Genomic DNA, 22,247 nt, shown 5'->3' with positions numbered 1-22,247 from the left:
TTGTGTCCTTGTAGAGGAGGACCTTTGGGCTCGCTCCAGACATCCAAAAAAATATAGCTCACTTTTTTCTTTCTTTTTTTTTTTTTTTTTTACCCCCTCCTGCTCTTCTCGCTCTTGGCTCAGAAAATATGGAGCATGGCTGTCTGTTTTTTCAATCCCCCCCCCAACCCGTCCTCTCCCCCCTTACCTTTGAGTGTCCTCCTCTCCCTTTTTTCATCTTCTCCTTTTGTCTTTTTCTCCTTCAGCACTGGCAGTCAGTATGTTTTTATGGAGACAGTGTTGCAGGGGTGCATGACAAGTGAAGCTCCACTCCTCCCCCCGCAGCCAGGCCTCTCTGTTTAGATCAGTGACAGTCTCTTGCCTCTCTAGAAAGTACATTTTATTCTCAGCCATGTCCCCCATGTCTTTAGTATTCCTGGTTTCACAGAGCTCTCTCTGTGTCTCCGCTTTCTGGCCAAAATTCTTATTCTGGCCTTCTTGTTAGACTTGTATTGCAAAGTAATTATTGTATGAATCAATCTGCTTAGTTTGAAATGGGAGGTGATGAGATTCGAGATTCATAAAACAGTGAGCTAGGGCTGCAACTAACGGTCATTGTGGATTATTTTACTGATTACCTACTTGATTAATTGATGAATCATTTTGTCGACTGGCAGTTTATAGTCTAAGAAACACCAGTAAATAGTAAAAAGTCATGCCATAATTTTCCACCGCCCCCCCCCCCCCAAAAAAAACATCTTCAGATGTTTTGTTTTATCAGACCATCAGTCCAAAACTCAGTGATGTTCAGTTTACTGTCATATCTGGCAAAAATCAGTAGAATTTATCTATTTTTCAGAAGCTGGAAGCAGTGAATGTTTGGCCTGTTTGCTGAAAAAAAAAATCACAGAAAATATTCAGTTACGAAAGAAAATTAAAAGAAATGGTGGTTATTATTAGGGATGTGAGAATACCAAAAAGCTCAAGATACAATAATACCCAGATTTAAAAAAAAAAAAAATCACAATATGATACTTATTGCAATATTAAGAAAAGAAAAATGACAGCTTGAAAAAATGTCCTTTATTTTGAAATAAATCTGATGTGTGCAGCATTTTTTGTTTGTGAAAAATTAATTTGTTTTCACTTAAAGCACATCTGATTTCCATCTTTAATTTTAAAAAAATGTAGTCAGAAAAGTGTTTTGAACATTGTTTTGAATTGTCAGTAATATATACTTGAATCATGCCAAACAAAAACAATGCAGCAGTCAGTAGCCGTCCTTTTTCAAAATAAAATGAAAATAATAAAATAATGGTATTGGGATATTTTTTTATTGTGATATCACAACATTCAATATATTGTCACATCCATACATTATTTTTATTACTCATTTCTACTAAGTCCTGAGAAATGTCATCTATTTTGGGAAGAAGTCAGACATTTTCTAGTGCATATTTTATCCAGAATATTCCATATAGTTATTTTCTGAATTATTTTAACACACATATGTAAATTAAAATCATGTCACACTGTTTGTCTTTGTCTTCTCTGTTGTAGTATAGTATTTGTTGTTGTGTTCTGTTATGTTTTGAAAAATCTAAATTAAAGGTGCTCTGTGGAGTTTTCTTGTAAACAAACAAAGTTTATGTTTACATTCAGTGTTTGCCTCCAAAACACACTGTGGGTCCTTGAGATATTGAAAACATTTCCTTCCTCATAAAACATTTGCAGAGCTAAGCTTTTGAACATTTAGAAACCTGCATTGTTTACATCCATGTTTAAAACAGAGCTTGAAATAAACTTTTTTTTCCCCTATTATCCTGCAGCTGTTCTGAAATCTAGTTTCAGCTCTTACATCTGAATAAAATACTCAAACCACCCTGGGTGTTTGGCCACAGTTTTCAGTATTTGTTTAGTCATTGGTTGATTTACTGTTTCTTTTCTGTCTTTGTCACGTAGGGGCAACTTGCAGGGCTAATTGGTGACCTACTCTATCTACTGGAGCTAAGAGCTAACATGCTAGCAAACCAGGAACATGCTAACATTTACTTCTCAGGATTGAGAACACTTAGGTTTGTGTGGTTATACAATCTGGGTGAAAATATCAACGACTATTTTTAAAAATCTGTTTTGTGAAAACTGGCAACAAAACAAAACTATGTGCTTTGTAGAAAAATATCTTAGGTCTCCGTTGGGCGAGTCATCACTTCACTTGTGGTGTTTCTGTAGCCAAACAGTGTGCTGTTTCCTCCCTGGAGAGGAGGTGAAGAGCATTTCTCTGCACAGGCATCAATAATGTATCACATTTAGCCCCTCTGGACAGTATCATGAGCTTTATGTTTGCTTTGTAAATGAATATTGTTGCCATGGAGGTCAAATATCTTGGTGCAGTCATGTTTCATAGACAGTTATGGTCAATTTTAATGAAAAATGGAGGTCCAGAATGAAGAATGAGAGAACGTGTGACCTTTTATCTGGTCTGACAACTGTGATACTGATCACGACAGTGTGGAGAAGTGATTCTCAATCAAGTGGACTTGAGGGTCAATGTCCTGCAAATTTATTTTCCATGAATGCATCACTGCAAACTGCAGCGCAAATACGAGCCTGTATCTGATTGGTTATGCAGCGATGGAAATTTCCATGCACACCGTTTGAACATTATCTCATAGTAAAGAATTTTATTTTTAACACCATGACAGTGTGTAAGCTAACATGTGACATAGCGTAGATCTCTCCAGGGGGCCAACTCTAGTTCTCAGCCTTGGTCAGCATACATGTTTTTTATTTAGTGGAGGAAACTGGAGCGCTTGCAGGAAAGCCACACAAGCACGGGGCGAACATGGAAACACCACACAGGAAGGCCGTGTGTCTGCTCCACTAGCAGTTACATGCTAGCAGTCTTTTTTGTTGTTGCATTGCTGTGTTACTGAAACCTGTTGAACAGTCAAGTGATGTGAAACCATCAGCACAAGTGTATGTCATCCCTATAGACCCCTTTACAGTTTGTAAACGATGAGCAAGCTGCACATTCAGTTTGGCGGACCACAACAGCTTGTCAATGGGTACTGCAAACACCAGCAGTTTAGATCGTGTCCTCAGTCCAGTCAACACTGTTAATAGCTTACAACCATAGACGCCAACTGCTCTGAAACAGTCGTGATCTTGTCAGGATCCTGTGCAACTTGAGTTGGCCAGTGAAATGTCGATAATGAAAACCGTACACGCAACAACCAGAGATTTTGGTGATTTTGTTGCTGGTAAAATGTCTAAATCAAAGTTGGCAGCTTTAAAAATCGTCTGGATGACGAGGTAGACTGCTGGTTTTGTTGCAAAATGCACACACAGCTTTTTGATGAAGTCAGCTGGAAAAGGGTCTGTTCATTCATATCTCTGTGCACATGCACCAGACAAACAACTCGCTCATGTAAACTTTGCTCCAATTTAGTTCAATTTATTTGAATAGCATCAAATCATCTCAGGGCACTTTTCAAATTGAGCAAGTCTAGACTGTACTCCCCTAATAGTTCCCACCAAGAGCAAGCGCTAAGGCGACTGTGGCGAGGAGAAACTTCTTTTTAAAAGGCAAAAACCTCAAGAGGATTCAGGTTTATTTTTGAATGATGGGTGGCCATCTGCCGGAACCAGCGACAGAGCACTACTGGTGGCCAAAAACTCCACAGGGAAACTTTAAAACTGCTCAAAATTACTTAATCGATTAATCTTTCAATTTTATTTTGATTTATTCAGCTGTTGGATGTGTAAAAGGACATATAATAATGAGCTTATCACAACTTCCAAAGTAGAATCTCTAAATTGTTTCAGATGAACAGTTCAAAACCTAAAAATATTCAATTGACAATGATTCAATAAAGAACGGAAAAGCGGCAAACTCTCATATTAGAGAAGCTGCAATGAATGAATCCTTGATAAATGACAAAAATCCTTACTTAAATATCAAATTTTTGTTGATTAATTCTTTCCTAATCAACTAATAAATGAATAACTAATCTTTACAAGACAATACAAAACAGAGCAGTCCAGTTGGGTGTTGAGATCTCTATTAAACAGAGTTTTTCTGATAAAAATCAGGACACGGCCTGATGACTGAAGGTGACAGCTCTCTGCAGGGCAGAGACGGCTTTATCCTCTGCATCCCTTTGTTGCTCGCTGTGTTATCCATCTTTGGGGTGAAAGGGATGTCCCTGTTGGACAAGGAGAGAGTTACAGTTGCAGCACAAAGGCGGCGTATGCACAGCCTCTCTCTGGTGTTATTGGCGTGGTTGGACAATGGGTTTAAGGGCTGGAGCAGCAGTGTGTAATCTGACAGGACAGAAGGAGAGAGCTGCCACTGTGTGATCTCCTCCGTCGTCCCTTCCTCCACCTGCAGCGGCTGCTGTGTGTGTGCATGTGTGCGTGGGTTTGTGTCAGAGCGGCGTGCAGATGAAGTAATAGACTGTGTGTCAGCAGACAGAGGTAAACCTGTTAGGACACTTTATTCCCTCCAGGGACAGTTTCATTGTGCTGTTTAGCTCGGTGCAGCCGAATGAATGGAAATGAACGGAAAAGGTTGAAGTTTTACGGAAAGTGGTCGTGTGTCATGTGTCGCATTTAGAGCGGGAGCCGGGCTGGTGAAAGGGGTTTTGTATCCATGACAACAAGTGAGAAAGAAAGAGCGAGAGCAGCAAATGGGAGCCTGGGTCGGCTGCATTAGATATTCGAGTCCCAGACCTGAGAATGTGAGACATCCCCGGGATCAGGGTGGTATCTTGTCACCGAGGGCACATACGATCACACTCGTCCTCTCTTAAATCTTAACACGCTGTAATCTGACCAGCTGCCCACTAGGTAAGCTAAATGAGAGCTTTGCTGTTCCCACGGCCATGGATGCGGGTTGTGTAAGACCACGAGGCTGGTGGTGAAAAAGGTGAGAGGGGCTGAGGAGGGACAGCTGCAGTCCTGCCTTGGAATTCGAATAATCGGACTCCCCGTCCAGCTTCGTGACTACCCATGATTCCTCTTAGCAACGGTATTAATAAACCTGGCCGCGTCCTCGCTGTGAGCTTTCATCATGAGTTGCAGGAGCACGCACCTCACTGCGAGGCGTCACCTTCCCATCTGGTTACGCATTTACGTGTGTGTCTGCCACTGTTGAGACGTCCTCCAACTGATATTGTGAAGTCATATAATACTTTATTGATCAGTCTGTTGCCGTGACCCCCTCACCCTTCCTCCAGAGTCAACTGCAGCTCTGTGTCCCCCGAGCTCGGGGTCGATTGCTCAGGCTGAAGGCTGAACACACTGTGTGTTTTTTGTTGTTGAAGCCACTGACGGTAAATAATAGTGGACGAGGTGAATGTGACATCAACCACTGGTTTCTAACTGGTCGTTTTGAAGCCGACAGACTGTATTTATGGTCGCTTTTCGGGAGCCAAAACAGGCAGAATGAAGCCAAGATGAGAGGCACAGTTGGAGGGAGTGAATCCAGAATGGAGCTGCAACTAATGATTATTTTCATCATCTGTTCGCATGTCAGAAATGAGTCAAAAATGCCAGTCAAAATTTCCCAAGATGGCATATTTAAATAACTTGCACTGTCTGACCAAACCAGCCCAGTGTGCATTTTTATGCCTTTTTGTATAACTCTTTGTCATTACTTTTTTATTGGATGATTCTGCACCTCATGATTTCTGCCCAGTTCCCTACATGATCAGTGCCAATACGGTAAAAGACTGGTAATTAACATTTGCATTTATTAATGCTGACCAAAATCTTGGTGTTTTTTGCCAAACTCTTGCCATAATTAGACAGAATTAGATTTTACTTGCCATGACCAGGATCTTTCTCTGATTTTAAAGGCATAGTTCAGATTATCTGAAGTAAGACTGTATGAAGTACTTATTGATTGTCGGTGTATTACCTATAGCAGGTCAGTTTGATCAAGAGAAGTTGCAGGAGTACATGTGAAGAAAGCTAAGCAATGTACAATATATTGGCACTGCTTTATCTTGCTGTCAGACAGCCTTTTACAACAGAAAACCAATCTTATGTAAGGCAAATATCACTCTCCAAACCAACCAAACTCCATTGGCAAAATCAGTAATTTTAGCTCGCAGAACAATATATTCCAAATATAGTGTACAGTACATTGCTTAGCTTTCTATACCAGCACTCCTGCGACTTCTGGAGTCTTGTTGGGGTTGGAGAGAGCGATATTTGGTGTATATAACGGCAGTCTTCTGGCAGGAAAGTCTTTCTGATGGTGACACAGTTTATGCTGCTGTTGCTGAAAGTGAAAGTGAATAGCAGGATACAGTTATATTTGGGAGGCTCAAACCAAAGACAACCTAAAATCAAAGTGGTTGGTGATTCCTTTTCAACCTATTTATCAGCTATGGTTGTCTCAGCATTTGTTCAATTGACAGACTGTCAGGAAAACAGTTGTGTTGCTTTCTAAATGTCACAATAAAGAGACGCATTTTAATGTCTTGTAGAAATAAGACACTGACTTCATATTTATAGTGGAAAAGAGGGCCCATATTTATAAAGTTAGCTCAGAACATTAAAACATTAAATAATCTTATCATGAATCATTAAAATCAAATCACATCAGATTAATTCTACTTACTAAATATTACAAATTTATGTCATAAAGTTACAAGACATTTGCAGTGTGCCCTTAAATCAACTTGTGCGCCTGCTGCTTTCTCTTTCACAGTAACTCCACGGTGTGACACCATGAAGTGAATGCTTGGTATTTAGTTAATTTAATGTTAATGTCACTAATGAATCATCATTAACAGCAACTCTATGCCTGTCCTCCATTTTTCTTATTGCTAAATCACCAACAGTCCCATCTGTTGCCTGATCTGATTGGACCGCAGATACAAACACAGGAGTGATTGTGAATTGATTCATTTCTTCAAACTCGGGGCACATAAACAGCTCGCAAATCAATCTAAACTTCTAAAATTGCTTCCAATGTGATCGCACCCTTCGAGAGCTCAAGGACACTTCAGCAGGGAGGATGTTTGCCAAAATGGGGGCTTGAATTTGGGTCCTCTGGATGAAGGATTGTGGCTTTGAGTACAAGGCCACCCTGCGGCCTCAGTGTGATTGAACATAACAAGGGTACACTGTAAAAAGTGTCATGTCATTAATAGTTGAAGTAATACTTTGAATGAGTCTCATTCAACCAAGGGCAGATATTTCATGTCACCGTTTGTGGGGACCCTAAACAGGCTGTGCATGCTGCTGCCAGAGGAGTGCTGACTAAGATTACAGCAAAATAATACATCTGTGTATGTTTCTCTCTTTCCCACTGATGGTCTAAGTGCCAGATTTAATCTATTCTTAAATAATTTGGCAGTGAAAAAGACCTATGGCAGTGGACCAAACCACTGTGAGGCATTGGAAGGGGGGGGCACAATCTTTCAAAACTTGAAAAAGCATTGTTTTGTTTCTCTGGTTCCATAAGTGAATTGTGTTGATTGGCTATTACTCATGACTTCTAACCAATCAGATAGTGATGTGGGTGGAGCATTTAGCATACTAGTGCATTATAGTGTATGTAATTATCTATTATACGTACTATAGTATAGTATAATACAATAGAGTTCATTATTCAAAGCTGTATTGTATTGTTATTAAAGTGTAATTTTATTTTATATAATTATTATTAACATTATTGTTAGAATTATTACATTACATTACTATGTTGATGACTACAGACAGGGATCAAAGACAAGAGCATTTTTAAAATAATGTGATCTTAATCCCACCATTTCTTTCTTTTTTGCTGATCCTAAAACTGACACAATCCCTCACTCAAAACCGTTATACGATTTGAACCGTGACTTGTGTTGTAATCCATTGCACCCCTATTTAAGCTTGATAAATGCAAACTGTTGATCTGAAAGCAATCAGATTATTAAGTACACCTGACTTAATGCAACTGTGTTTTTTTTTCCAACTTGTTAACTTCATTTGAACAAACTTAATTATTTTTTAAAGTTACTGAGTTGGTCCAGTAATTCTCTTACATCAGGTCTGCTTTCTCTTCCTGGGTGTCCAAACTGGGACTCGCTTTGGCAGACATGCATTATTCAAACAACATCTGGCACGTCTGCACTAACTCTCATGTTCTCGCCTTAAACAACTCATAATCACAGCTATTGCATCTGGCTCAAGCTTGGCCAGCAAATTAGCCAGTTTTGTGTGATTGCGTGACTTTTTTTTAGTTTGGTTTATGTAACACTGATGTCTGACTTCAGTATGTCGCCTGACACTTTGATAGGGATTTTTACTTCCTTGTTTATAAAAGTTTTAGTTCTTTGTCAGTTGGTCAAGTATGCTTTGATTTGTTTGCCTCGCTGGATGGAAATGAATAAAGTATGTAGACATGGAGAGAAAGGAGATGAGGATGAGGGGGAGAAGGGGGCATACAGGCCTTGTGGGCGCGGAATATTAAATCTGATGTGAGTTTGTCATCAGATTGGCAAGAAATCATTGACAAATGTGTTTACTGGCTTTTTTTTTCTGTGATTGCTGGGGAAAAGCAATAATCAGGACTATAATGAGCGAGGCACATAATCCCTGTGCTTGGTGACAGAAACCAGGCCTGCTTAATTAAGGCACTGATTTCCCACGAGGCACTGGGGCCTTTTTTTTCCCCTTGTCCTCTTCCTGTCTTTATTGGCTTGACTTTATTCGGGATTTTGAGTGGAGGCGTTGCCATGATCTGACTCGGCTGAAATGGTATAGAAGCAGTTGTGGGAAAAGTGAAACTGAAAATCTATACTCAAGTTAAAGTACAGTTACTCTCACAAAAGTGACTAGTATGGTAATTTGAGAAACCTACTCAAGTAAAAGTGAAAAAAGTACCTGGGGCTGTATTACTAGAACGTCCAAGAGAGCCTAAGATATCATTTTTTCCAATTTGATATTACAGGGGCAAATCCTAACTAAATTCAGAAATCCTATTTTTTCTTACTTCATCCTGAAAACGCAAGGCTGATGCATCTCTTATAAACTTTTATGTCTGTAACCTGTCTGTTCTTATCTTTCCGAGCTAAACATCTTGTTAACAGCTGTTTTTTTTTTTTTTAAAAAAAAGCACACTTCATTGAACAATCATTGAACAATCATTGAAACATCAAAAAAATGGAGCAAAATTCTGCCCTCATCAAGGCCTCCATCCTGCAGCGAGGTGAAAGTAATGCATACTGTTTAAAAACCATGCTTCAGTCCCTCCACACGTGCTCCAGCCGTGGTTAAATGCAGCCTTGCGTGAGGGTGAAAAGCAACGGAAAAGCACTCAGTAGATTAAGGGAAGACACGGAGGCAGAGGAAACTTTCAAGAGAATTTGGAAAGGTTGTGTTTAGTTCAAACCAGAAAAGCCTAGGGCCCGGGTCGGCGGCAGCAGGTGTTTTCGGCAGAGGATCCGGCAGAGAGAAAAGAAAGGTCGTATTTAATTGCAGCACTTTTAGCTGCTGCTCCCGCTCTAGCCCCCAAGTGCATAAGTCCTCCCTAGTTTTTTTTTTTTTTTGTGAAAATCTCCACAAAAAGGGAAGGCTTTTCCAAGTGAAAGCCAAGCGATTTTAGGGTCAGGCTGCACCGACAGGGAAGACACAATTTTGAAGTGGAGATTGGATCTAACACGTATCACATATCACTTCCTCTGATGTGTTACTCCACCACAGTGGTTTCACACTTCTAGTAGTTACACGGTATTATTTAGTGTTTGTGGAGAGGAAGCTAGAGAGGAGACCAAAACAGTAAATCTGCTGTCGAAGAAGAGGAATTGGAAAATGGAGAGGAGGCGGGCAGCTAAAGCAAATTTCAGCCGCAGTGTGGTTTTTGGCCGCAGAACAGAAGGAGAAAGAGACACTCTGCATCTGCCTCTCCATCTCTATATGCTTAGAAATAAGAGAGTTCCTCCTGATGTGCTGAGGTTCTACCTGGAACCATTTGTTTCTGAAGACCCCCTTTTTTTTTTTGCTTAAACGGTTTGTTAAGGGTTCTTTGTAAGACTAAGGGCTCCATTAAGAATCCCTCTTTCTTTCAACTCTTTATTCAGGGTTCATTGTGCCATAATAAAAAAGGTAGAACCCTCTGGAGGGGTGGGGGGTGGGGGGTTCTAGATAAAACTATTGGAACATAAAGAGTTTCCCAGTTGAACCCACTGAGTGTGTTCAAGATAAAACCTTGTGAATATAAAAAGGTTCTTGGTAGAACCCTGAGTGTGTTTTAGTTAAAATCCCTGGAATGTAGAAATGTTCTTGGTACCCTGGGTGGGTTCTAGAAAACCACTGGCATACTAAGAGGTTCTCTGTAGAACCCTCTGTGGGTGTTCTAGTTAAAAACCTTGGAATATGAACATGTTTTCAACAGAACCCTCTTGGTGGGTATAGATTAAAAAAAACCTATGTAATATAAAAATGTTCTTGAAGGAATCCCCACAGTGCGTTCTAGGTGAATCCCTTGGAATATGAAAATGTTTTCCACAGAACCCTCTTGGTGGGTACTAGATAAAACCCATGGAATGTTAAAAGGTTCTCAAAGGAACCCTCAAGTGTGTTCTAGATTAAACCCTTTCAATGTTAAAAGGCTCTCAATAGAACCCCCTAAGCGTGTCATAGGTGAAACCCTTGAATTGTAAAAAGGTTCTCAGTAGTACCCCTGTTAGCCGCCTTCACGAGGTGGAACAGTTCTGAATAGAAGCCCAGAGAGGGTTGTGGGTGGAACCATTACACCATAGCAGTGGTTCTCTGTAGAACCTCTCACTGGGGGTTCTGGGTGAAACCTCTCACAGATGGTTCTAGGTATAACTCTTTATGTGGATTTCTAGGTAGAACTTGTTATAAAGGTTCCACTTTATAACAGGTTCTACCAGGAATCAAAAAGGGTTCTCCTATGGAGACGAGCCAAAGAACGCTTCATGGTTTTTAGGGTGTATCTCTCTGGCTGCACCACCTCCACTTCATCATCATTCTCCTCTTTCTCTTCATCTCACTTCCCCTCCTCCTCTTCATCTTTTCTTCCTCTCCTCTTCTCTTCTCCCCCTCATCTTCATCCCTTCTTCTCCTCCTCTTCATCTCTTCTCCTCCTGTTCATCTTTTCTTTCCCCCCTCCTCTTCATCTCTTCTTCCTCCTTGTCGTTTGTCTTCTCCTCCTGTTCATCTTTTCTTTCCCTCCTCCTCTTCATCTCCTCTTCCTCCTCGTCGTTATCTCTTCTGCTCCTCCTGTCCATCTCTTTTTTCCCTCCTTCTCTTCATTTCTTCTCTCTCTCCTCCTCATCTCTTCTCCTCCTTCTCTTCATCTCTTCTCTCTCTCCCCCTCTTTATCTCTTCTCCTCCTCCTCTTCATCTCTTCTTCCTCCTCCTCTTCCTCTGCTCTGGACTGGAGGAAGTCAGAGGCCGCCGGCTGCAGGCAGACCAGTGCAGCGGAGGTGTGAACTCTCTAATCGCGTGTCATTACCCAGTGGCACTTCCCACACTAATACTCAACTTAAGGGTGCTATGTCTAGCATGTTAGCATCAATAAATCATTATCACGTTCATTATGACACGTTAGTGTAATTCGATTTAACAAATGAGAACACTGGGGAGACGACCATCTTCCTTTTGACTTCATACTTTTTTACTTTCCTGGAAGTTGGATTTTATGGGTTTTTTTCCTGAATTCTCCTGGACCTCCTCTCAGCACAGAGGGAGATTGCTTTATGACGCAAAATATTCTAGTTTCACTCTTGTGTTTGCTTACTGTGTTGAATTTCATATTGGAGTTTCACTGGCTCATATTACACTTTACCCTTCAAACCAAATATACTTTCCAGAGAGGAAGAGAGAAGAGATGCAACATCTTCTCTGCAACAAGAAGCAACGATTAATATGACTTATGGCTGTGGTTCTCAAACAATGCTATACGTAACATCCATAAAGGAACAGTTTGGGAAATACGCTCATCGATTTTCATCTCTCTGATGAGATTATTGATAGCAGTCTCATGTCTGAGCGTCAGAGGACCAGCGTGTAAGAGTTAGGAAGATCAATTGGCAGAAATGGAACATAATATTCATTAATATGTTTCCATTAGTGTGTGTCACAGCAGTGCTGCTGCTCCCTCTGCAGATGAGTCAAACTTATTTATTGTTAACTGACACAGTTTTTTAATACTTTGGTGACAGTTTACTGACTTGTAACTCCCCATAGCTTGTCGTTTCACTGCCAAACCTTGTCCTTTTAGAGGAAATTCCTATAAAAAGGTGCTGTCAGTCATATAAGATGCACCACTTCTCTGTCTCCTGAATGAATTAGTCTTCTGTCATACATGTTAAATGCTGACTTCAAATGCAAACAGGTGTGTAGGACATCATCACTGGGAAAAATTGAAACAATCTGTTGGGGTTTTTTTTTGCATCACATAAAGTTAGGAAGCCGTCATTCACAGCCACTGTAGTTTTTCCTGCATACTTGGAAGGGGAGGGTGAAGCAAGAAGGTTGCAATCTATACCCTCACTGCTAAATGCTACTAAAAACAGTTAGCCTGCCTCTGTCCAAAAAAGACCACATCTCTGTGTCTGTATGATTAAACAAAGTAGTTTCAACATGTTACAATTAGCAAGCTTTAGACCCCCGCTAGCTGTTTCCCCCTGCTTCCAGTCTTTATGCTAAGCTAGGAATTTTTAGAGGACACCAATGAGAACATCACTCTGTTTCTATCTCCCTCTACTTTCAAAAAGGAATATATTTCTACTTTTTTGTTACTTTCACCAAAATAGCCCTAGAAATAAGACTAGGATTTCTAAAATGAAAGAGGGTAATTGCTTCATGCTGTATTCCCGCAAATGCCCCTATATTGTAACATTTAAGGTAAAAAGACTTTTTAGTAATTCTTGTTTCAGCCTGTGTCTACAGCTCCATGCAGGTTCATGTCTCAGCTGTGTCCCCTGGTTGTAACCACAACCTAAAGTGTTTATTTACACTGCAGGTGTGTTTTTTCAGCTAAACCTGCAGGTTGATGCCCAATTCAGTCCCTCCAGGAAGTTGCAATGCTGTGATCGCAACATTTCATGCAACATTCAGCCAATCTCTGCACGACCTTGCCATTTTGTCCAATCACTACAACTTTTCCAAATTTAACTAATTATTGTGGCTTCCTGTGACTTCCAGTCATAGCAGTGTCTCATGCCAATGTCACACATCGTCTCAATGAACCACAACTCTACAAACAGTGCAGCACACAGTCCCCCCCCCCCCCCTTTTTTCCCCTTTTGGCCCTGAAAGTGTCCATTATGCCTCTGAACCAAAATATCAAAGCAGCTCAGGCACAAAGTTAAAAAAAAAAGTATTAAGACCCTGTAAATAAATCAGTACAGTGGAGAGGTGTGAGCATGCATGGATATACCTGTGAGCCAGTGTGTGCGTATATGCACACACCATCTGCCACGCACTGTCACACCCTCTGTGTCTTTACTGTCAACACACCACAGTGAAACCATTCATATTACGCCACCATCCACTGCACCGACAGCAGGACAGTCCCTGTAAACACTGCACTGTGATTTGTGTTTGTGTGAACAGCAGGTGTTTGATTGTATCCCTATCACTCCACACACACACACGCACACACACGCATACAGTCCTGCTTCGCACAGAGTGGCTTTCTGCAGCTTCCACGGCGGCTGATGCCAGATGTCGGGATAGATGGATGAATTATTGATATTTGTCACAGACAAATGCAAATGTTGCTTAATGTTCCCCATGCACTGACTGCTCCATGTGTGTGGCAGAGTTTGGTGTGTGCACGCTCTAATTGACCAATCAGAATTGAGTATTTAACAAAGCCATGTAATAAAATGACATAACGGCTCAAAGCAACAACTTGAGAGTGTTTATGTATCAGATAACTCAGGTAAAGCGTGTCTATACTTTTTCATTTTTAACACACGTGCATTTAAACTCCGCCGTGTCAAACGGGAACAAATAAGCACTCGTGTCATGTTGTTGCATTTCTTCCGTCACTGCAATCTGTCACAGTCTAAAAACTACAGAAACATTTCATGTTGTTTCCACAGCAGCTCCATTAGCCTGCTGTACGTCATGAGGACTAATTACAGGTAGCTCCATCATGTTGAAGTGGAACACCAGAGTGTAAAATGTAGGTGACAAGTTAATTTATGTTGTCAAGCTCCAGAGGAATATCACACAAATGTGCAATATGTTGCTAAACTGTGCAGCCGCTCAGGTGTTTCCATGATGCTAACATGCCTGCTGATTATTACGTGATTGTTTTTTATTGACTTTCATAAGTCCCTGCGGCACACAATCGCATCTAATTGGACTTTAATGGTGTTTCATGAATGCTGATTTACTCTAAAATATTGTTATAATATTAAGTTAGTGAGCAGGCAACTGTCCTGGGATCCCAGAACTCAAGGGCCTCCAAAAGCTCTGCATGTCGACCGCTTTGTACTAATTTAATGGAGAGTTTATATGCACCACTAAAGCACAAATACCAGTTGACATTGTGGGTTCTGCTTTATTATTCAGTCTTGAAGCCTTGTCTTAAAGCTAACTAATCAATATTCTTATATTAGCAATGAATAAAATGAAAATGTATAATGTGAAAGGGATCACTCGTAACGACAAACCCACAGAGAACTGGAAGGGAACTCGGAGCGCGAAGACCTCTACTAACACCAATAGTTCACTCTTCTGTGACCTGCAAATTTGCAAGCAAAAAATTGTAACGGTCCATATTGTTGTTTGTCCTCATGAAGATTAAATTTTTCAGATTTTTCCTTAATATCATTGATTTATTGCAGACGATTCATGCTTGGATGTGAGTGCAAGTAAAATTAGTTGCATGATATTTATGTTTCCATACCTACACTATAGTCTGAGGAAAAACGGTTTTGTTACAGCAGTGGCAATGTTGTAATTGTACCAGTGTCCTCTTTGCTCTGTAATAACCGTTTTCTGTCTGAAGTTTGAGCAGTTACCATTGTAGGCTAGCCCAGAGGCTAACTTTTTTTCATTTCATCACTATTTCACTTTACAACAAACTACTGAATTTTAAGATGTATGGCATTTATTCCACCAAGGCCAACTTCCTCATCTCACAGTGTTATTGAAAGTAAAAAATAATTAGTGTATCAACTCTGTGATTCTGATCTGCTCCAAAACTTAATGGGTTCTTCCTTGGCCCATACCACACCTTTACACCAAGTTTCATAAAAATCGGGTGGGTAGTTTTTCTGTAATCTTGCTGACAAACAGACAAACAAACGGCACCAGAAAACACATACCACCTTTTTTGCGAAGGCCCTGTCTAAGTCCCGCCCCTTCTTGCAAACCCACATCAACTTTCTCCTTTTCCTGTACTTAGATATGCTATGTGCTTGGCTCCTTTATGTTAAAAAGAAACCCAAAGTTTTAAGAGCTGTTGCTGTTCTTAAGCTCTTTCGTTAGCTGTTAGCAAAACTCCTACCTAACTAGTTAATCAACATAAATCATTACCTAGCTGCTTAGATCTGATAGCTAATGTTAGAAAAAATGCTAGCTGACTAGTTAGCTAATCTACATTAATATTAGCTCTCTAGTTAGCTTGTGTGTTGCTAACATTAGCTAATTTAATCTCGACTATATTTTCAGATCCCCACCTTTCTTCTTTTAACCATGTTCAAAATTTGTTCAAAAAGGTTCTGCTACCAAGCTTGCTTAACTGCAATTGGAGTACAGAGCAAAAGGGGTGGGACTTAGCAAGAGTCACGTATCAATAGGTTCTGCAGTGTTCCTCAACTCTACATGGATCTTTAGCATCATTGTTTTGCAATCTTTACTGTTTTGGTTCACTCTTGCTGTCATCAGCATTGTTTCCAGATGAGTAGACAGACAAATTTAGCAGCTTGTCGGTGAACGTAGTGGGGGATTTATTTAGCAGAGACCAAAAACGGAGCAAAAAGGAGAGTAAACTGCAGTTTAATTTGCCAGATGGCCACAAACACGACTCCACCTGAAGGATAATCTGTATCTGCAGGATTTGTAAAAAGACACCTGCTATTATATTTGCCATATTACTCTGAGGTGATTATATGTCAGTGTTGTCCTAACAGTTTGCTGTGCTGCTCCATTGTCGAAAAAGATATTACATATATGCAGGTTTAAAGAATATGCATGACACTGTAGTGTTATGATATTGTTTTTTGCTTATTTGTTGCATATTTCAAAATTACTGTGTTTAATTCAGTTAGTACACAGCTAAGATATCATTCTAGCATTGAAAAAGTGTACATATTGCACAGAAAAGGGGGTTTAATAAAAGCCCAGCGGCTCTTTTCTTCCCCACAGCTCCTCTAGCAGGTTAATCGTCCATGTTGTTACGTGTATGGCTGTTGTTTGCATGTGTGTGTTGTGTTACAGTAATCGTGTGGGGCTAAATTTGTGGTCTCTCTGTGCCCACATGCATGTCAGGCAGGAGAGCTGCTCCTTTGCCAGCTACCACTTGTCCATTAGACTCCAGTGCTTCCTCTCCTCATCCCTGATGGCGGCGGCAGCAGCACTGCAGACATCTCGCCTGGCAATCTGAGGAAAGCCCTGCCGGTGGGATATGAAGAGAGAGAAAGAGAGACGGATTGTTCTGCTGTGTGTGGTGCGCTAACAGGATCTCAGATAGTCGACTCCCCCCTCGGCGAGCAGGATTCACATCCAGAACTACATGCACACCGGCCAGAGAAAGGGATTTAGCTATGCATTACAGCAGCAACAGAAATACATTTTAATTCCTCTTGAGATGCTCGGATTAATAGTTTTATATACCTAGCATGAGCGTGTGTGCTTGTAAATATCTGTGTTTGAGGTCGTGTGGGTGTATGAGAGACAGAGTTTGTGCTTCTGCGTGCATGTGAAAGTGTGTGTCAGAGCTTTGACTGACACGAGCAGCACTATATGTCACACTGATGCAAGAACATCAGCGGGATGTCAGGGAACGAGCTGCTTTTTGACTCAATACATGATACATGAGCAGCTATCTATAATGAATGCCACTTATCTTATTAGCCGAACTCCTGCCTTCCAAATACTCTCCCTAAATAACATGCGTAAAAAATGGTATTTTTGCTCGGATGAAGAGGAAAAGCGTCTTCCCGTGAGATGTCAGATGCATAATAAAGTATGTCATCCTTATTTCAGGGCTAGCTGCACTGCTGTCGACTATTGTTGCTGCTCGCAGGGATGCTTTCTGGGGCCTAAACAGAGCGGACGCAGCGGGCGTCATGACTTGTGTTGAGCACTGATGGTTCCTTGTTGTTTGGGTGACACTTTTGGTTACGTGGCTTTGTTAAGTACTTGATTCTGATTGGTCAGTCACAGTATATCAGTGTAGCGTACTGTTGTTATGTCTAACAGGCTGTTGCTATGAAGAACAGACTGTTGCTATGGACACAGCTCTAATCATAGACTCTGGAGGAATAGTAAAATCATTTTCAAATCCATAAAATCATTTTAAAATAAATATTATGTGTCAGACTATTGTAACCATGTAATAATCAAGATAATCAGAATGATTTAAGACAGAATGACTTGGTCTCTGTACCTTATCCCTTATGTAATAGTCATTATTATAATGGTAAATTGACAGCTGATTAAGCTTAGTTAAAAGTTATTTTACTGTCAGTATTCCAATAATGCTTATATATGTTCTATGTTATTCATTAAGTTAATCTAAAGTTTTATAAACATGATTTGCAACTTTATAATGGCCATCCAAGTATATATATGCATATAAAGCTGCACTGTACAGCATTTATTAACCATTTACAAACTATTATAACATCCAGGTAGACTTTCAGAATAAAGGCACAAAAACTGCTTCCTTCGATTTAGGGAGCAAAACTACTTGTAGTTTAAAAGTAGTAGTAGTTAGCATACATACGTAATAGATGGTTTCCAAACTAATTAATTATTAAGCATTGACAAAGTGTTACAACTGTCTGGTCTTTCTCTCTATGTAATGATTTCCTGCAATCATTTAATGGGATAGTTCAGCTTATTTGAGGTGGGATTGTGTGAGGAATTTATCCCTAGTCAGTGTATTACCTACAGTAGATGGCAGTTTGGAGAAGCAGACAGGGACACCAGCATGGAGGTTAAGAAATGAACTGGAGTGGACAGGGCCAGCAGCAGAATGTGTTTTAGACATCCTTTATAGCCTTCAAACTGCCCCTAAAGATGTCAAATATCGCTCTCTCTAAACCAACCAAACTCCATAGACAAAATCAGTCATTTTACCTCACAGAACACGGAGTTGTTGGTCCACAGCCACCTTGATCTGTTAGTTTGTTTGTGTTCTTGTGTGACTTTTGTTATCTTTTTAAAAGACTGAAGTCACACAATAACACAAATAAATGACCAGATAAAGGTAGCGGTGGACCAGCAGCTGCAGTGTTCTGCAAGGTAAAATTACTGATTTCGCCTATGGAGTTTGGTTGGTTGGGATGGTGTGATATTTGGCTTATGTAACAGTGGTTTCCTGTTGGAAAAGGCTGCCTGATGGCCAAGTAAAGCCGTGAAAATGTTTTAAATGTAGCATACACTTGAACTGATGTTGATTTTTTTCAGGTGAGACTTTTCTAAAGTGGCTAAAATGCATTTTGTTGCTGACTGTGTCCACATTGCTTAGCTCTTGCACTGGTATTCCTGCTTCTTCTCCAACTGAACACATGCCAACCGCCACCTACTGTAGGTAATACACTGAGTTTTGATAAATACCTCATACAGCCTCCCCTCAAATAATCTGAACTATCCCTTTAACGAATACTTAATATCATATACAAAATAAACTGCTATGATACAATATATAATTTATAAACTAATTATCTTATGTTACACAAACTAATGATAAAAAGAAATTGTAAAATTGTAGCATTACTTGTAATTAGTAAACATGATTAATTGTCATTTCATTGTTTGTTAAAAACAATTAACTTAAATTTAATTAACTATCAAGTTACCATTTATTAATGATTTTTATTATACAGCTCCATTACCGTCATCCAATTCAGCAGAGCTTATTCCTCGAGGAGTTCCCGCTGTGATGTGGCGAGGCAGGGAGACATCTGGGTACCTACTGACCACTTAACTGCCTGCACTCGTCAATAACTCTTTAAAAAGATCAATTAGGGCGATCAGTGGCGAGAATGCCGCCGGGGGCCGAGGTGCCATATTGAGCTGTTTCTGTGAGATGATGTCACACGCAGCTCTTTTCCAGAGAAAGAGCCTCACCCCTCCAGACATTTGACTTCATTAAAGGGGTGTTCTCCTCAAACCGGAGCAATAAACTCAGCAATAAGCCACCTCTCTCTTATCTTCCTCGAGAGGAGGAGGAGGAGGAGGAGGAGGAGGAGGAGGAAGAGGTGAGGAAGGGGGGGAGTCCTCGCAGTGTCCAGCCAGCCGTCTCATTGAAAGTGTTCTGACTGAAACATCGAGCCATAAAAATCGATTTAGATAGCGACAGTTTCTTTCATTTATCGTTCACTCACCTTTTTGCCCTTGTGAAATGTCCGTTTACACATTTTACAACCTGATTGATTACATGCTGCTGTTTTCACTTCATTGTGTTCTTTTATCCTCCCCCTGCTCTATGGAGTGCTTTTCACCCTCCGCTCCACTCGTATCAGACGCCGTGTGATAAATGTGGTTGTCATGACACCCGTGGCAGCCAATGAGCTCGCTGGAACCCGGCGAGTGTGTCGAGTCCAGCCGGTGACAGACAGGCCGGCCCGCAGCAAGCTGACCTCTCACCTCCTAACCTTTCTTCCATGCTGATTATTAATCCTACTTACAGTGCACTTCCTGTGTCCCTCCATCACAAATTAACCTTTCTCTTCTTCTTCTTCTCTTCCCCCTCTCTGTCCTTCTCTGTCCCTTTCCTGTCACGCCCCCCCTTCCTTTTTTTCCCCCCCTTCCCTCTTGCAGCAAAGTTATTCACGTGAAAATTATTGACGATGAGGAGTATGAGAAAAACAAGAACTTCTTCCTGGAGCTGGCCGAACCCCGCATGGTAGACATGAGTCTGCAGAAAGGTGCAGTACTGAACATATTTCTTCCTCTCTTATCTCTTTCTCTGTCTCTCGCTCTCACATGTTGTCACTGTCTTTTCTCTCACTGTTAGTTGCTCCATCGTAGATACATAAACATAGAAACATCATTGGCTGCTGCTCTCTGTTTCCGCTGTGTGTCTGCACGGCCGCCATATTGGAGAGGTCAAGATCCACTAGTAAACGATACAGTGTGTACTGACAGATGTAGATTTCACTCAGCTTTAAAGGATAGTTCAGATCAACCCTAACCAGTTTGGAGAAGCAGAGAGGGGCATCAGCACAGAAGCTAAGCAGTGTACTTCTGTGGAAGTACAATAACCACCTAAAAAGAACCTTTATCAGTTTGAGTGTACACTATTTTCACCACTTAACCTTGCTATCAGACAGACTTTTCAGATGGGAAACCACCATTAAATAAGCCAAATATAACTCTGTCCAAACCAACCAAACTCCACAGATGAAATCAATTTTTGCTTTGCAGAACACAGGAGTTGTTGGACTACCTCTGCCTCCATCTGTTTGTTTGTTTGTTTGTGTAATTGTGTGATTTTGGTGTTTCAAAAGCGAAAATAAAAGTCACACAATAACACAAACAAACTAACAGATGAGGCAGCGGTAGACCAGCTGCTCCCATGTTCTGTGAGAACAGTTTGTTTGGTTTAGAGAGAGCGATAGTTGACTTACATAAAGGTAGCTTCCTGTCAGCAAAGGCTGCTAAGCGACTTCCATAAAGACAGTAGACAACAAACATCTGATGCTGCGGATGACTGTCAACAAAAGGCAGCAATCGCCCACAGCCAATCAGTTTACTCATCAGAGTACAGCGCAAGCCCAGACCATCGCTCTGTGACCCGCTGTGTGGAAAAAGGTGATACGAAGTTGCCTGAGACAAGAGGTCGATTTAGAGGAAACAAGACTTGTTACCAAGATAGCTAACATTGTTAACTACCGGCTCATTTACAGAGAACAGTAGCAGCAATCTGAATGTAACATAGCAAGTCGTAATCTTGCAGGAATGCAATTTAAAAATGAGCAGCAAAAAATCACACTTTTCATAACTAGCCTATCCTCCATTCAACATGTTGGATACAATACTAAATACTAAACAATAGACTAGATAAATTACCAAGGTTAGCTATTTTACTAGCTTGTAATCACTATCTGTTAATGATTTTTAATAATGATTTGGGTTTCTTCTTAAATTGGTCAATATTACATTTGGGGCAATGGCACCCCTAGATGTGCAATTAAATACAACTTGTGCCACGAGTTTATTCTGATGCATTCTTGCTAAATACTGCAGGGTAGAACAAGGCAAGATTGAAACATTTTAGATTTCATGGCCAGAAATATGCTCATTTTGAACTAAGAGTTCATTTATCTGGTCTGTGGTTTGCTGTTATCCTTAATACTCAGTTTTATCCCATCTTCTTCTGCTTTTAGATGTATTACATAACATGTATTTATTATTTATTAATACTTAATACTTTATTTTGCTCAGTCTTGTAATTCTAGCAGATTTGTGTTTTATATCTTCTCACACATCCATCACATCTTTCTCACCCCTGACCAGTTTGCATGCCTGGTTTTGGCAAACAGCTGATTAGATCACCTGCAGAAACTGAATTAAACAAAAACAAATGTAATGAAAATCTGTTCTGAAGTAATCTGCATCTCTCAACACGCATTGTGTTGTTTACCAGCGGATCATGACCTCTCCGATGGGCAGGTGCACATCAAATCGTGAACGCAGTATCTACATTTCTCTGTCTATGGCCTCTGTTTCTCCTCTTCTTTGCCCTCTTCCTTTGCCCGGACTGTCACTCTGCTGTATCTTTTTCCATTCGCCCCCTGCCTCCTTCTGCTTTTACACCGCCGTGCACCCGAGGACTCTCTATCTCATAGCCATGCTTTCATATTACACCTAGAACTCCTGCACAATCACACCAAAAATGCTCACATCCCCATCATAATGACAGTCTCCCCAGACGGCGTCGTCATCTGCATAAAAAGAGAGCAGGGAGTCTAGGAGCTGCTATGATTTACCATCTCCACGGAGCAAGTAGCCATTATTATGTAAAGACACGTTTTACCTAAATGCAGAGTCTAGTAGCTATTTTTAAGTGTATGCACCTTCTTGGGTGAAAAATGCGAGCAAATTGC

General features: G+C 40.6%; 1 protein-coding gene across 4 annotated transcripts in view; it reads left to right on the top strand.

Annotated features, from left to right (window-relative positions):
* slc8a3 (solute carrier family 8 member 3) overlaps positions 1-22,247 on the top strand; it is a 181,106-nt gene that overhangs the window by 97,734 nt on the left and 61,125 nt on the right. For all 4 annotated transcript variants that reach the window (XM_084742801.1, XM_084742800.1, XM_084742798.1 and 1 more), the window contains exon 3: positions 19,960-20,066. In XM_084742801.1, the coding sequence (XP_084598927.1) occupies positions 19,960-20,066 (107 nt within the window). The remainder of the gene's footprint in view (positions 1-19,959; positions 20,067-22,247) is intronic.

Source organism: Lutjanus erythropterus, chromosome 18, assembly GCF_056507025.1.
Source record: "Lutjanus erythropterus isolate fLutEry1 chromosome 18, fLutEry1.hap2, whole genome shotgun sequence".
Classification (NCBI taxonomy): Eukaryota; Metazoa; Chordata; class Actinopteri; order Lutjaniformes; family Lutjanidae; genus Lutjanus; species Lutjanus erythropterus.
Note: the sequence above shows the minus strand (reverse complement) of the source record. Positions and strands in the feature narration are given on the sequence as shown.